General features: G+C 45.8%; 1 protein-coding gene across 2 annotated transcripts in view; it reads right to left on the minus strand.

Annotated features, from left to right (window-relative positions):
• Positions 1-17,293, minus strand: part of RIN3 (Ras and Rab interactor 3) — a 67,096-nt gene that overhangs the window by 44,962 nt on the left and 4,841 nt on the right. For both annotated transcript variants that reach the window (XM_065063632.1, XM_005506137.3), the window contains exon 2: positions 1,546-1,732. Coding sequence is in view for 1 of the 2 variants with exons in the window: in XM_005506137.3 (XP_005506194.2) it covers positions 1,546-1,732 (187 nt within the window). In the remaining variant the exon portion in view is untranslated. The remainder of the gene's footprint in view (positions 1-1,545; positions 1,733-17,293) is intronic.

Genomic DNA, 17,293 nt, shown 5'->3' on the forward strand with positions numbered 1-17,293 from the left:
ACTCTGCCATTCGTAAGAAATTGAGGCCCACAGGTTCAGCTCCACCAGGAGTGCAGAGAAAATCTAAATAAATGCATGGCAAACAGGTGCATGCCTGAAACAAGCCTGAAATGCAGGACAGACCTACCTCCTATGTCACAGAAAGTATCTGCAGGTAGGAAAAAGCCATAGAGATCCTCCCTTCACCAGGTCCTACCACCCATATGGCAGCATCGTTCTCCTAACCCACCTTGAGAAACTACGGTGACCGTGGATCTCAGGTGGCACTATCTCACATCACTCCATTTAAAATTAAATTTAAGCTATGAGAGAAGTGAAACATGGAAATGAATCACTTCTGTTTTCCTGATTGGCATGATGGGTTGCCATGACTTCAAAGGCTAAAATTGGACCATGTCTGTTCAGATAAGAGGGAGGTGGGTTTTCTGAGCTGTATCTAACCCTACTGCCTGGGTCAGGACTGGTACACAAACCAGTCTCTTCCATTTTCACTGGTGGTGGGAAAGATGTGGTGCTGCTTCAGCTTCAGGTGGGCTCAGAGGGGCCAGGAGAACCTGCTCTTGCCATGGGACACCTCTGATGCATCAGCTCTTCTCCTGCCTGCTTCAAGCTGGAGCTGAAGACCATGCCCAAGGACTGTGAGTAGGAGCAACATAGGCAAGACTTATGCCCAAAGCTGCTCAGGAGTGGGAAACAGCCCTGCCTGCAGGGAGTGGCTAATGACTGAGGTGGCTCGGGGACATATATGGTTTTATCAGACAGTCACTCGGGTCTTCTGGTACAGTCAGTGCAGAAAAACAAAGAGAATAATCTGCCCAACTTATTTGAGAAGCCTGGTTTGGGTCCAGGTTGGTCAGGTGAGTCCCACTGGAGGTTGTCACTTGGCTCTACCAGCTTTTAGCCCTAGGATAGAGTGACTGTGCTACGGGACTGGTCCAAAGCTCCTCAGAGCAGGACTCAGTGAATTCCCCTTGTGCTCTGGCATCAGTTTGTGCCATTTGCAACTGCTCTTCTCAGACGTGACCAGGACACCTACTCCCTGCCACGCCTCATCTCTGAGACCCTAGGAATGGGGAGCTCCCTTTCCTACAGAGCTGTTGTGTTCCTTAAGCAAGCTCTGAGCTTTGCACAAGTCTGCCATTTTCTAACACTCAGCATACAGGGACCAGATACCAGTTATGGTGATAAAAACAACTCCTAGAATTTCCCAGAATTTAAGGGCATTTTCTTCAGGGATTTTTTTTTTTTAATTGCTCCAGATTAGGATAGTGAAAATACCTATGAGTATGGTGGTGAATGGGAAGGCAGCTCCATGAATCTACCTGATAAGTAAATAAAACCAGAGACAAGATTTCTTGCTTCCCCCAAGCCATTATATCTGTCTTCTGCTGTTGTGAGTGGCTAAAGCATCAAAAGGTGATGGAAAAAGAGAGCACAGTTTGCTAAATATTTTTGGTCCCACATGCAAAGAAGCCCTGCTCTCCTAAGCAGCTCCACCAAGGACAGGAAATGTGGTTGTCTGAACCAAAACCGCTTTGGACTTACCCCTGCAGTTTCTTTGCCAAGGATCGCCCCAGCCCTTTCCTGGTTCATGTTCAGCTGAAGCCAGACAGGACAGGTCTTGATGAGTTTATCGAGGATGCTGATCCCTGGAAGGGGGAGGCAGTTTCGCAGGGCAGTGGCCTCACAGAGATGTGTCTCTTTTCCCTCTTCACTGGTATCTCTGACTGGGCTGAAACACAGCAAAGGAGTCCCTCATAAGCAGAAGTACAAATGGAAAACTTGGGGGAGTAAGGACTGTAAATGCAAACACACAGGCACACACAGGGGCACTTACACACCAGGAGAATTCCTTGAGGGGTATCAGACCACAGACGCCTGGCTATGACAGAGGCAAACTGGGTGCACAGGCCTTGACAGACACAGAAGCCCCGTCCTAAGAACTATAGCCTCATGCTAATGCTGCGTGTTTCAGACCACAGGCTTGCACAGTGCTTTGTGCTGAGGTCTGTTGGTTTCAGCTCATCTGTCTATGCTGCATAAGTACCAGTACCCAGAGACAGAGGTCAGGGATGCACAGCGGCAGCCAGCACTGCAGAGTGTGCGTGTCACCTGGAGCCTATCCTGCAGCTGAAGGGACAGAGCAATGTTTTGTGGCTTCAAGGGGAGTGATGTGGCAGAGGAAAGGGGCTGCAGACCCTGCCAGCAGCCAGGAATACGCACACACCGAACCACAGTGTCCATCTGAGGCGTGCAGGGGCCAGGCAGCCTGCAGCTCACCTGCGTCCATGGCACTGCCAGCACTTCTCCCACCAGGCAGGAGCTGTGGTGGGCACTGGTGTGGGATCTCACCCCAGGTCCAGGGCTGCTTGGAGGAAGCCTGCCAGCAGTGGCCAGAGGCACCGTCAGCTGCTCTCGCTTTTTGGTAGCCACCCTCTGCACCCAGCTTAAGTACTCTGCAAAAAGGCAGACCAGGACATCTCACCGTTTAAAAATAATATTGAGCTCTCCCTGTCTCCACTAACAAGACTGGACTGGTGCTGGTGGCTGCAGAAGTGGATGCTTCTCCAAGCCCTGCTCATGGGGAGGGGGAAATCCTCCCCCTCCATTGCCGCTCATGGAGTGCAGGAGGAGGATGTGTTAGGATACGTTCAGCAGCAAGTTATCCGCTACAGAAGAGGTATCTTTGCTGATTTCCAAAGGCTGATCTGCAGCAGCAGAATAATCCAGGGTGCAGCCCTGCAATCAGCCCTAGGTTGCTCAGTATGACACAAGTTCTGCAGGACAAGACCCAAAGGATGCAGACATAGCAAACCCTTTCCTTGCACCGAGGGAGGGGAGTGGGAAGGCACAGGAAATGTGGAGGAACACCAGAGAGACCTTTAGGCAGGAGAAAATGAAGACACGATTTCCCTCTTTTTTTTCCTGCCACATTTGTCATTTTTACCAATCCTAAAGGCATAATTGGAATCTCCAAAAGATGTATGGGACAAGTTGAGTGACAAGAGCGTGGCCATCCCATGGCACCACGTTAACAACAGCCTGTTGCACCTTATGTCTCAGACCTCATTCTCAGCTGTAAGACATGTAAGAGTACTGGAATTATGCTGTATATTAAAGATCTGGGACATGCTCTCCTTTAGATTCCTCTTCTGATCAGAGCAACAAAGAACTAATTCTATTTATTTTTAGTCCCTGCAGTCTAATGGCAGACTGGTACTAAATACTGGTTTCTAACCATGGATCTAATTCAACGAAGTATTTATACATGTGCTTAGCAGTGTGGTCAGTGGAAATACTTATGCTGAAAGGTCTGGTCATAAGAGCTCTATTGGATAAGGCTGTAGACTTGTGGATACAGGATTGTCATTTGTTTGATTAATTGATTTTAGAAGCAAAGAAAATGCAGGAGAACAAAGACAAAATATGTTTTTCTGCACCAGTTTTGCTGCTTAGATGTCACAGGTGAAAAGAGGAGGACTCTCACTTTTGGTTTAGTCATATTTCATGTCTTTTTCTTTTTCCTTTTATTTTTAAAGATACAGATCTCAAAGTAGCACATTTCAAATAAGGTCAGTCTTAAACTACTAAAAGAGAGTCCCTTCAAAGGCCTAACCTAACACAGCATGTGTGCCCCAAAAATTAGTTTTTATAAAAATAGCCTTTCAAATCTCCAAACCAACAGTGGGATTTTTATTTTTAGTAGCTTTTTTCTTTTGCAACCCTATAGAGAAATCTTCCTTAGAAAGTACGTGTTCCTCTGAAATCCCACTTGCTGATTCAGGGTATTAGTCCACAAAATCTTGATTTTAACAAATCAATTTTTGACATCATAGCCAATACAGTAAGAATGAGAGAACTGTGCTTAAAAAAATAAAATAGAAATAAATGGAACACTCTCTCTTCAGTTGTGATAAAAGCCCAGCTTGCCATACAGGTGAAGAAATTTTTTCAGATGCAACAGTATATGATTTTAATCAGTATCTGAACATATAGAGTAAAACAGTGATTCATCTCTCAGTTTCTTTCTTTACAGCAGAAACCAAAAGAAATGCCCCGTAACCATGTGAAAGGAAGATGTGTTGGATGGTGATATTCACACTCAGTAATGGGAAAGAAGTAATGAGATGAAGGAAAAGAAAGGTGACTTATAATGAAATGTTCTGTAACACTGTTATCAAAAGCTACTCCCCAAATTAGTCCACAGTTATGTGCCTTATCTTACCAATGATGTGTGAAACCTAGACCAAAAGGAGACCAATGCTGATAATGTCTTGCTGGGGCAACAGAAGGTGACATGCGTTGCAAGAGCTCCAGCGATGCTGAAATTTGTTACCTATTAGTTATGCAAGGTGAAAAGAAAAGGGCCAGCAAAGCACTGATGCTTCAGAATCCCATTGTCTGGAGGGAAATGAGGGACATCAGCAAAGACAAAGAAGTAATAGAAAGCAGCTTGGACTTGGTGAGCACCAGACACAGAGTGACACTGACACAGCGTTCCCCATGGGGCATCCCAGGCTTGATGCAAGCAGCGGCACCCAGCCCTCTGCTCCCACCGACAGGCACCTTGCCTGGACAGAGCCCTGCTCAGAGCAGCGATGTGGGTTTGGCGACAGGAACAACAGACAGGTGAGGAAAAGGAACAGAACTGACCTTTCAATGCATGTGGCTGCATCATCTAAGATTTGGAGAATAGATAAAAACCAGAAAATCGTTCCAAACTTAGACATAAAAGATAAAAAGGAATCTGAAAATATTTGTCTTAATGGAAACATCTCACAGTTTGAGAGTGTGGGGTCTTTCAGTGCAGATGATGAAGGGCAGTGGACGAGGCTTTTTGACAGAACAGGAACCCCACCTTTTGGGGGCCCTCAGCAATGAGAGCCATGGTGTGGGGTATCCTCCCCTCAGCAGCCACCCCAGCCCAGAACGAACCAATCAGGCTATTGTACCTGTACAGAGGAGGAAAGGGCAGCTCAGCAAGGGGAAGCTTTGATAAAAAGGCAACAAAAGTCATTAATGGGATCATATTAAAACAGGGATATGTTAGGCTAGACGCTTGCTGGTGGCATGTCATAACAGATGATGGATAAGTTCCCAAAAGAAGGGGAAGAGGATTGCATTGCCCAAATCTCTTAAAATGCCATGTTTAGAGCAGTAGCAAACACTTTGTTGAGTCAAATCCTGTGCTGGCTAAGAAATGGGAGTGAATGACCTAACAGACCTTTTCCAGCTATAATGCCATGACCCATGACACATCAGTTGACGCAGTTATGGCACTGATGCTTGACTTCTTTGCTGGGCACAGCTGTTACAAAGATCCAGATGCTGGGCTGTGAGAGTGCTTAATCCAGCAATTTAATCTGGCTCCGCCGTAGCTCTGCAGCCGCACAGAGAGGAGGGAGCCCAGGCCGCTCCTGGGCTCTTGTTGTGCTGCCAGTTGAAGGGATTTGCGGGGTCACTGCGGTGAGCAGCCAGCCTTTGCTATTTTGCTCACTCAGAATTCATGCACCAGATGATTTCTAAGCTCATAGTCTTCAGAAATAACATACAACCCTCTGCCCTTTCTCCCACAGTCCTGCAAAACTCTTTGACTGATACAGGCAGGTGTTCATTTTTGTTAGGTGCAATGCAAAGCTGAAAAGCTGACCCTACATCTGCCCACTTTTAATTTTTTTATTGAGTTCTTACTGCAAAGTACTTTTAAATCCTGCAGCCTCTTTGCTAGATTGAACTCAGGCGGGATACATGGAACTGTGTGTTGCATACTGACTGGCAACACAGGTTAATTAGTTGCATAGTGAATATATTCACACGCCTGCCCCAGTTTGGCAGAAGGTATCAGGTTGCTTGTTGGAGGTAATAGTAATGGCAATGGTGATTTGAATTATTGCACTGTGACTTTACACTGAAGTAATGGCACCACCGTGACTCATTGCTTTTGAAATGAAGAGTCACACTTGGAAGCTGAATATTCCCAGAAATCATCAGAACCGCAAGGGGATATAATCCACTGAATTTCAGGCAGGTGCAGGCCTGGGCAGACCTTTGCATGGGACTTCAGAAATTTTGCCACAAACTTGCTGACACTGAGGGCTTCCTGGCTGACTATATAGGCCTGGTCACTCTGAATTAGCCTGAGGCAGCTGAGACACACAGGAATTGTGTGTTCATCTAACAGCAGGGACTGCCAGATGAATTCTTCACTCCTGCACATTTGTAGCTTCTGCCCATCACCAGACCAGATCTGACAAGATACATCAGGTAATATTAAATCTGAGTCTTAAATCAGAAAGCAAATGCTCTGTCATGTGTTGATAAGTAAAGACCAAGGGCCTTGGCTTTGCTTAAATAGACCAGGTGTAAGAATTAAGAACTAGGTTTTTATTATGTTTTATTCCTTTTATTTCTGCCCCTGAATACTAGAAGATGTCAAGAGAAAGCAAGGACAAGATTTTGCTATGCTGTTCTCAATTGAAGGGATACTCTGGTATATTTATGTTTATAGCAGAGCAGGCATCACAGGTCTTAACATATGTGCCAGCTGGCTTGCTACTGAGGGAGAAAGATGGACAAGTGACCATAAACTCCATGCTCAAGGTGAAAAGCAACTTTTTGCACCAAAGCCAGCTGGTAGCTGAAGGGATACTATTCAGGACAAGCCAGTTTGTGTCTGAAGCTCACATGCAGAAACCCTTCAAGCACAGCAACACAGTTTACAAGGAGCACATGAAGCAGGAGGAAAAGATAGAAGCTCTTGAAGCTGACATACCAGTTTCGGTAGAAGTAGATGGACAATGCTGGTAATTTTGTGGTTAAAAGAGTGAGTTGAGAGCAAAGGGCTTCATGGAGATGGGTCAGATGATGATGCTGAGATTAAAAGACTGACAGAAAACTCATAGCCCTATTTTACATCCCATTTCACAACCAGCCTGGTTGGACTTGGTTGCAGGGCTCCATGCCCACTAGTGATAGTGATTCTTTGATTTACGCTGAGAAGAGCATGAAGTTCTGAACCCAGCACACCGGAGAAGGACTCATCAGACTTACATGAGTAGCAGCAAAAGACGTGAAATGAGGTTTTATCAGTTAGACATTTGCTGTATACACAGCTACCTGTGCTTTCCTTGGTTTGATATAACTTCTGATTAGACGGACTCATTAAAAATCTTTGTCCAGACACATGGGAATCCATGTACTCTTACTTTCAGTTCACTAGGAGGGAAGTTATGTGGTGCTCCAGCTAGAGGACATCAAGCTTCATTTTGATTCCATCTTAGATGTGGTCATTTCTCGATGCCTTCTCGTTGTTCTCATAAACCAGCCCACCTTTGCTCACTTGATCAGTTGAGATCAAACTAAACCAAGATGGAGGAGAAGGGTTCATTTACTCTGGACCTGGCTTGGGTCACCTTGCTGGATTCTCATTTATTTCTTCCAACAGGTGGCGAAACTCAGGCACTGCACCCATCCTAGCTACAGGGAGAGCTCTGTAAACTTCTTGAGTCATTGAGGCATCATACACAGAGTATGAGGAAGATGGGTAGGCAGTGAAGTGACACATGGAAAAACCCATAGCTATAGCAAAACAGCTAACTTTGTGTACCAAATATCAACACTGCCTCACAGAAAATTCAGGCTTTAATAAATGTTTTTTCATAATAGAGCCAAGAGATCTGACACTAATCAAACAAACAAACAGCAAAAATCACAATGAAAAACCCAAAAATCAGAAAGAGAAGAAAATTCTTGAGGTTTTCAGAGAGCACACCCAGCTGATTGCTGTGCTTTAGTCAAAATAAAAAACAAGTTTCTTGTTGTCTGATAGGTGAATAGGGAAAAGGTGTAGGGTGTTAAGCAAGCCATGGGAGCTTCCTGCAGTGTAAGGTTTTCAGATGTACAGAAAAACTGGAGAATAGAAGTGACAGGACAGGCTCGGTGTGTCCCATGAGGCAGGCTTGCCTGTTCTGTAGTCCTTCCTACTTTGCAGAATGCTTGTGTTACTGGTCCACCTTGGTGACAAACATAGCTCAGGAAGCTATGCTTCTCAAACTGTGGTCTGCGGACAACCTGTGGTTGGCAGAGCACTTCCTCTTGCTCACTGCTCTCCTTGTTTCCACTCTACTTTTGTGTCCACCCTTCATCTGTTTGGTCTTTGATCTACACTTGATGCTTTGCATGTCCAGGTCTTTCTGTTCAGCCTGGAAAGCACCATGCTTAATAGCCAAGGTGGCAGCTGTTCCAGCTGCCAAAAGGTAAGGCAAACCAAGGGTCTTTTGACACCTCATAGCTCAGCAAACCTCTTCGTTCCCCACCTAGTCCACTTTCTGTTACAGGTAGCCTCAGTTTCAGCAGTGAAGCTTTGCACCCTGCAATTGAAGGCTCACCTAGGTGAGCTTTTCTGTAACCTGCCAGGGATTTCCAAACTGCCCACTGCTGTGAAGGCTGACAGGGGCTGCCACACACTGACTGCAGGCACACACCTCTCCCCAGCTGGACTCTGCCTGCACATGTTCACATGTTTGCCATGTATAAGTGGAATAAGTCATCACCTGGCCTGGGAGCTCCACTAATGGGCACAGAGGGATCAGGTATGGGACAGCCCATCTGCCCCTAAATCGCTCACCAGCTTGCTGAGCCCTCATCTCCCCAGTCACAGAAACCAACAGAGGAGATCACAAAAATGAGCAAGTGCTATAGCACTCCTTGGCGGGAAGGGTGTAAGGGCCATTTCTGCAGGTGGAAGAATGCTAATTCATGTGTCGATCTATTAAGTAGTAAGTGGCCACTGACAATTTTCTCCTCACGTATGACACCGATTGTTAAGCTGTGGTGCCCTGGCTGCTGCCGTTAACAGGTTTAAAGCTAACAAATATATTTTTCCTCATTCTGCCATCATGCAGTCAAAGGACATGACCTCAGCTTACCTGGATTTTGAACTGAGCAGAATCTTGTCCCCATTCAAAGGTCAAGAGTCAGGTCAGCTCTGAAGAAGACTTGCTGGATGAGAGCTACTGATGTTGTGAGGGACATGTAGCCACATCAGAACGCAAACCCAGTGATTAAGACTAATGAAGGTTCTCTTACAACTTGAGCAGCAGGGCCGAGCTGCTCAGGAGGGCAGAAGGAGGGGGTGCTTGCAGCGCTTGCCGTAAGCCACCCAACCGCAGCAGCTGCGCTACCTGCTTGCGTTTCTGCTCTGGTTGCTCAGAGAGAGCTCCCGTTGCAGGGATGCACACTTCAGGTGTTAGGAACCAGCTCTCAGCTCCTCTAGAAGAGCTGCTTTTCCTCCTAAATTAGCCAAGCTAAGTGCCTACAGTGAAGCAGCAGCAATACACCTGCCAAAGACTCTTCTTTGACCCTCTCAAGAGTCTTTAAGCGCAGGAATGGTCTCAAGGAGCGGAGAGATGCAATTAAATGTCAAGTTGCTAGCTTTACTGTGTTTCCTGTGTTTATTAGCTCTGTTCCCCCGTTTACATACACAAAGGTAGGTATATTATAAAGAATTGCATATGCATAAAAAACCCAAACAAAACACAAGCTAATTCACATTAGCTCTAGTACCCAGGTCAGCTCTACTGAAAAACAGTCTCACACTCACAGTCATGACATGGGCAGAAACAAGATAAAAAAACAAACGTAAAAAATTCCCTGAAAGAAGAGGCCTTCATTCAAAGCCCCTTTATTCTTCAGTCTAGCTGTTTCCTTCGGAAGTTAATTAATGCAGAAGTTAAGGCAGATAGCAACTGCTGCCTGTGGCCACACAGTGGACGGGAGCTACTATATCATATTGGTGTAACATGACTTGGCTTGCCTTCATAAATTATACTGCTATCTTTATGTAACCTTGTACATGTATATTTTGCGTTCAACAATTCGTCTCAACACATCTTATCAACTGTGTTTCTCTTTTTACCCAGTCAAAACATACTTTTGCAAGTCAAAACCTCTTTGCAAGTTTTATTAGCCTACTCCCTTGCTAACAACAGACGGTTGCTGTGTTGAAGATAAGCCCTTCTCCGCCTTGTTCATAATCAGAGATTTTTCAGGTCATTTGTCCTTTGCCTTTTTCAAACCCAAATTATTCTCTTAGGAATTTTAGCATATCAGTAAAACTAAAGTTTTGTGTGTGTGTGCAGGCAATAAAGGATATTTTATACTTCTGCGAGGTCCTTTCACTGCAAAGAAGAGAGTGTCTGAAACATGGACCCAGCCAGGATTCATTTCTGGCAAGGTCAGAGCAGCCAAAGAAAGCACATTTTCCTGAAGAAAAAGCTGCGAAAGCGTTTGCTAGATAATTCTACTTTAACTTCTCTGGAAAGGCTTGTGAGGCGCAGGAACCAGACACAGACGTCGGGGAGAAGCAATTTCCTAAGCTGTGAGAACATAAGGAAGTCCCAGCCCTTCCTCAGCCCCTGGTGTCGGTGTGTACAGGGGCCCAGCAGAGCCCCCAGCTGGACAGAAGACAGATGGGCTTGTTCTGCGCCTCTGGAGAACACCTCAAGTGTTGGGAGCCCGGAGCACTCCCGTTGTGACTGCAGGGCCAGGGCTATCGGCAGAGGTTTTGCCCTTTCCCAGCTCATCCGGCCAGGAAGGAAGACAGGAATGAAAAGCCGGGGAATGCTTTTCTGTATTGTACTCACTTAACAAAGAGGGGAAAGGGAAATGGAAAATCAAAGGGAGGGAGAAATTCCCAAATTCAAACTTTATTAAGAATATATCGTAGTTTTGCTTCACCTTGTGAGTGAATTTAGCATAGACATGAGACACACAAGGTACGAGGCGCTAAACACACAGGCTTGCATAAAGCTGAGCAGTCTTCCCCTCTTCTAAGAAATACCTGCAAGTGCTTGTCTCAGTCATGATTGGCAACCAGAAATGGCCATTTTGCCAAGCGAAATAAATCCACTGAACTTTTGCCCTGTGGTATCTCAAGGAGCAGAGCACAGGCCTTCAGAGGGACCACCTCTCGTTAAAACACCACACAAAGGGTCTTCAAACCAGTCATTCAGTCACTGATCTGAAGACTTACTCACATATGAATATTCATATTTTGGGTAAGATTTTCTTTCCATGTCAGCATGAATGTACTTCAATACATGGTGCTGTTAGTAAAAAATAAAATAAATCAATATGTAAATCTGTGAACTTACTCTTTTTCTGTCATCTTTAAGCCTTACTCCAGCAATTTCACACTCCTCACATTTAATTTTAATTAGGCATTGGAGAAATGTGTTTGTTTCTTGCTTTATGATCTGATAGGATCCCTGTCTGTGTTCACACTGATGCAAGGTTAGAGATCTGCCTCTCTTGGGGAAGGAGCAGAAGAAAAAAAGGCTTGTTGGGGTATGTCAGCAATATGGAAAGGTGGTGAAAGGGCATGGTCCCCTGTCACAAGGATGAGAGAGGTGTTCTAGTTTGCTGGGCTAAATTGAGCAACCTGCCCTGTGGGTGGGCATGGCCCTCATCATCCTGTGTTGGTGGAACAGCCTGGGGCCAAAGGACTGGTTAGAGGAGCAGTGTCAGAAACTCTTGAAATGCCCCTGCTGTGGCTGTGAGCTCAGCATGTGACTACAGAACCTGCCAAGCAGTAAGGCAAGTCTGTCAGCTCCCGCAGTGGCAACTAAACCATTGCTGGAACCTCAAGCTTGTTCACTTAACAGTGTTTATGGTCACTAGGTCACCAGGGATACAATGCAAATAAACCATGAGCTGAAGGTTGTGGGTTCACAGCAGTTTATGACAACCCATAACACTGCTGCCTTGGTCATGTCCTCTGCAAAAAATCAGTGCTGCACACACCCCCACCTCCAGGCGGCTATTGCTTGTCTGACCCTGGAGCAATCTGACTCGGGGGGTGAGAGGGTAGAAGAAGGTTTGTGCTAGACATAGCTCTCTGGCCTGGCTCCCTGATCAGCTCGGTGAGGCATGAACAAATATTTGACTTTGATTCAGTCCACTGGCACCAATCACCCTGAATTACTCCCTGGAGCTGCTTCTTCTCCAGTAAGACCAGAGACCTCGTGGGTGCAGGGGTTCCTAAACAGGACACAACAATTAGGCACCTAAAGTTAGGCAGGGTGAATCCAGGCTAGACCTAGACCGCTAGGTCTAATAGCAAAGGGAGATGTCAGAATGCCAGTCCAAGGGACTAACCCCTACCTGCCATGCATCCCTATTGCAGGTGGCTCTTCACAGTGTCCCTCAGGCAATCTCTACCATGGTTCCCCAGCCCAGAGGACTCCGTTCTGCTGGAAGGGTAACACAAACACTTTACCTTTTGGCTGGAAAGGTCACCAATGATCTCTAGTCTAAAACTAACTAACTTCTAATCCTTAGAAAGCATTAGAATGGAAGTTCAGCACAGAATTATATCAAAACATCCTGTGTTACGTATTTGTCCTCTCAACAGAAAGAACAAGTTCAAAGTCCTGCGCATGGGTTGGGGCAATCCCAAGCTGGGTGAAAAGCGGATCGAGAACAGCCCTGAGGGGAAGGACTGGAAGGTGTTTGTTGATGAGAAGCTCAGTGTGACTTGGCAATGTGTGCTTGCAGCCCAGAAGGCAAATCATATCATGGGCTGCATCAAAAGAAGTGTGGCCAGCTGGTCAAGGGAGGTGACTCTCCCGCGCCAATCTGCTCTTGTGAGACCCCACTTGGAGTACTGCATCCAGGTCTGGAGCACCCAGTGTAACATAAGAAGGACATGGACAAATTTTAGCAGTATTGGATTAGATATAAGGAAGAAATTCTTCCTCACGAGGGTGGTGAGGCACTGGCACAGGCTGCCCAGAGAAGCTGTGGCTGCCCCATCCCTGGAAAAGTTCAAGGTCAGGTTGGACGGGGCTTTGAGCAACTTGATATAGTGGAAGGTGTTCCTGGCCATGGCCGGGGGGTTGGAACTTCATGATCTTTAACATCCATTCCAACCCAAACCATTGTATGATTCTATGAAAGTCATCCAAAGCCAAGCTCTTTCCTGTCTGCTGATTCAGCAGGAGAAGCTCTGAGCTTTGCCTGGTTTCTGTTTTTGTGTGGGGTATCAGGAGTGACAAATTCCTTGGAGAGAATTCAAGAGGGGAAAAAAAGGAGAGGAGAGAAAAGTTCTTGGCAGGCAAGATGAAAGGCTGGGTCAGGTCCCAAGCTGTCTTTTAGCCAAATATGTGGGACAACCTTCTTTTGCCTAGAAGTCTGCTAGCAATTTGCAGAACAGTGTTGCAGGTAGCCAGCAGAGCTGTCAGTCTTCAGATTCTGCTATTTTTTGGTCTCTGTTTCCTTGGAGAATTTTCCCAAGACAGCACATAATTTAATCCAGCTCACAAGGGGCTGCAGCTGCTTCCAGTTGTGACCAACAGCTGCTTTTACCAGACAGAGGCTTCAAAAGACTGGCTTCCTCCAGAGGGCCACAGGAGGGGTGTACCTGAGCTGTGTGGATTCCCTACATTTGGCAAGGTTTCCTCAGCATCCAAAAAGTTGTATGTATTCCATTTTTTTCAACGCAGCATTGAAATTCCCTAACAAATCATTAGCCTTGCAAAACCAAAGCAAAATTAACGTGGTCAGGAGACAATTTCAAACAGTGGACAGGACAGGTCTGTGAACCCTACCAGGAACAGCGTTGATCCACAGATGCCAACGAGTCGCCTAGAGCAAACACCAGCAGGCCCAGCAGCACCATTATCTGGGCCAGAATTGCAGCCCTGCCTCAGAGAACAGCTCAGGGCTCAGTTTCATGCTCCTCCTAACCCAGGGCAATGGCAGACACTGCAGAAAGGGCAGGCTCCCGGCCCCATGGGCACACACTCCCAACACATCACTTTTGCTGCTTCTCTTGCCTTAGCTGTACAGGCTGTGTAAACACTGAGGAAGCTGGCCTAGCTGCGTAATCCAGCAGGGAACTCATCCACCAGAAAGAAAAGGCTTTCTGAGAACTGGAGTCTGTTCCTGGTCTCACCCCAAACCTAAAGGTCTCAGGCAAGGCCAGGGTTTGCTTAACAAGGATCCAGGCGACTGAGCTACAAAGTAAGTGACTAGAATGAAATCAGCTCCATGAACTTGTGCCTCAGTTTCCCTTCCTACAGTGGCAGTAGTAGAGACCTGCTTTCAACTGGTTGTTGGAAGGCTTAATATTCATGAAACACCCAGAGGTCCTCTCATACTTACAAGAGCTTTATATTAATCATACAGTGTAATTAGGATTAGTGAAAAAGCTTTGTCCATTTTGAAGGTACCAGTAATGTAGAAAGCAGAAATCCTTTACTCAGACATAAATATATTCCCCTTTTAGCAGAAAGGTGATGGAAAGTCTGGGAAAGGCACACTGTGATATGCATGTATATATTCATCTATTTGAAAAGAGCTGTGTTCCCTAGCACTCCCTGGCTCGTGTGCATATAATAGAATATCTATTTAGGAAAGTGTGACAAGCGTAACCAGCTATGCAATGCTCACATCTGCTAATCATTGCTGCTTAAGTAATCATCTTCACTTGCAAAAAGATTTATACTATTTTGGGTGCAGGCGAAGAGAAGCTAAGTACTCCAAACCTCTCGCAACTGAAATCTTAAGAGAAGCATTGCCTGAACATTCCCACTTCAGCAGGGTATATTGACGCAAGGATCTCATTTGTGGAGGTGGGTAAAATTACTTTAGATAGCTCAGAGAGGTACAAAACGGACAGAGGAAAGGCTTGCGGCTACAATAATTACCATATTGGGTGATGCTTGTAGCTTTTATTTTTTTTTTTTTTGTATTTGCACTGCTTAAATAGCGCTGCGTGCTTGACCACAGCTGCTTTGCAGTGCTGTTCTATCGTACTTTCACAGCCCCCACCCCCCAACCTTCACAGCTACAAATCTCTGGCTGAAAGCTTGCCCTGCTGCTCTGAGAAGCAAGGACCTGACAGCCTGGATTCTGAACCCATTCCCTCTCCAGCTCCAGAAAATAACTCCAGACTGTCACCAGCACGTGGCTCCAACTCAGCCATGTGCATATTTGTGTTTTAGGAATTCCCTCCATCAGAGGGAGGATGGGGGTGACACGTGTCCCTACACTGTAAGAGCAGATGGTGGACGTCAAAGTGGTGAAGGGAGAGTGGGGTGCCGAGCGTCTTTGCAGAAAATACAAGATACACACAAGCAACCTTGTAGAACAGCCCCACGCCCCTGCACAGCAGATTGGGGTACAACCATCACACAAGGACAATGCTTCTCTACCCTGCCCACCACAGGCTGCCTTCTCTGGCAGGGGTGTATAGCCCTGGTTTGACAGCCAGGTTTTCACCCCTGCAGATGCTGTGCACCCTTTTTGGCCTGCCTGTTCAGCTGTCTTCTCACCGCTGCTTCTCCTTGTGCAGCTAGATCGGTGCCAGAGCCCGGGTGTGCCCAGCACCCTTACACCTCACACTTTGCAGTGTAGAAGTTTCCTGCCCTTGTAACCATGGATTTCAGAGCACTCCATGGCTGCCTGGCTCTCCTAGAAGAGCTGCACACCCTCATTCAAGTGGTGTGCATGCACAACAGGAGTCAGTAATGCATCTCTCAAGTAATTTGCTCTTCAAATTCATGGGTAGCCCCTATTGATTTCACCCCACAAGTGCCATACTGTGTCCCCTGTGGCCCATGGCTATTATGTCTAGTAAACTGACCTAGTCTTGAACAAGTCCTACAGATCTGATAACATAGTCAGTAACCCAGGCCATGCCCACCAGGGCTGCAAGGGCCTCTGCTCATTCAGCAAATTCAGAAGAAGAAAGCACCTTCACTAAATCTCTTGATATACCACCTGTCCCCAAATTTTAAGACAGACATTTTCTCATACAGGCAGACAGGTTGGAATGGTATTAGAGTACTAATGTTTGAAGGTTTTTAAGTGTTATAAAATGCCTAACAAGCACTCCACCCCGCCCCCCCCAGCTCAGACATAATGATCAACAAACATTCACAGAGGTAAAAAAGTCCCTTACCTGTTCACATACAACCCTCCAAAAAGTCTGCAGAAATGTAACCAGGGAAGCAAAAGATTGGCAGGATTTTGATCTCTTAATCCTCAAATTAAATGCTCCTTAGGAGCAAATTATTTGTCCTAAAATAGACATAATTAATTGACCAGCAGAATGTCTGCTATAGATCTTGCAAGAGAGAGAAACCAATGTACGTACCTTCCCTGAACAGAACAATGATTTTCAAACTCTTCCCTTCTAAACATCAGTATCATCTTGCCTTTGCCACCCTAAAAACTCCTAACAAATTTCAGTTAATCAATTCTTATTTTGCTCTGGTGCTTGTAGTGCTGCTACTCAGTTATTATTCATATCTATGACAACGGTGGCACAGGGAGGGTAAGATCAACAAGCACGAGGCTTTGACTTTTTGGATGTTTTTTGAAAATAAGCGCCATTTACTCAGCAGTCTACTAATTTACTTATCTATATTGCTATAGCATCCCCAATCCTCCCTAAGGATAAGGGCATGTTCATTGCTGGAGAGGGCCCTTACCTCAAACTGGTTTGGTAATCCAGTGTGCAGCTGTGACAAATGGATGCTGCTGCAACGTCCTTGAGGACGAATCCATGCCCAACCCTACTGCCTTGGGGGCCATCTCCAGTGTGAACTGCCAGCCCATCAGAACCCCATGGATGAAGAAGCTGGAAGAGGAGACAGGTGGATATTGTACTTGGTTACTAGAAAAATGACTCTGTAGGGACCAGAGCCAGCTGTGGAGGCTGCATGTGTCTGGGGAGTGGGAGGTGGACAGAAACTGAATTTAAGACAATTGGGTGATATAGTCTAGCTCCTATCGGGCTCTAGATGAGGATTTACTCTGGAGATTCCACTTCAGTTACTCATGGTGAAATAGCTGCCCAACACCACAGAAAAAAATAATCTCAAACCAGGGCTAGGAAGTAATCTAGGGCACAGGTTGAACTGCAGTCCATGCTTAGGCCAGTGCCTACTCTTAGATAAGAGAATTGCTACTTAATTGCCTTTTTAGCATGACTTCCTGTTAACTGCTTCCACTCGTTCTTGAAGGCCTTCTTAAAGCTACCCTTCTGTAGTCAAAGTCTTCTTCCATTCTTGTTTTCTTAGTTTTGATCCATACTATTCAGAAAGACAAATCTGAAATATTCTTTGGTAATATGAATACTTCAAATGTGCAGAATATTATGCCTTAAAAAAAAAAAATATCAGACATCTCAGGTTAGTAATTATTCCTGCATTAATTCCTTAGAAGTCCATTCCATGTAAGGGCCCAGATCAGCACAGCGATCTATGATCCAGTTGTTGCTCTGAAC

This window comes from Columba livia, chromosome 5, assembly GCF_036013475.1.
Source record: "Columba livia isolate bColLiv1 breed racing homer chromosome 5, bColLiv1.pat.W.v2, whole genome shotgun sequence".
NCBI lineage: Eukaryota > Metazoa > Chordata > Aves > Columbiformes > Columbidae > Columba > Columba livia.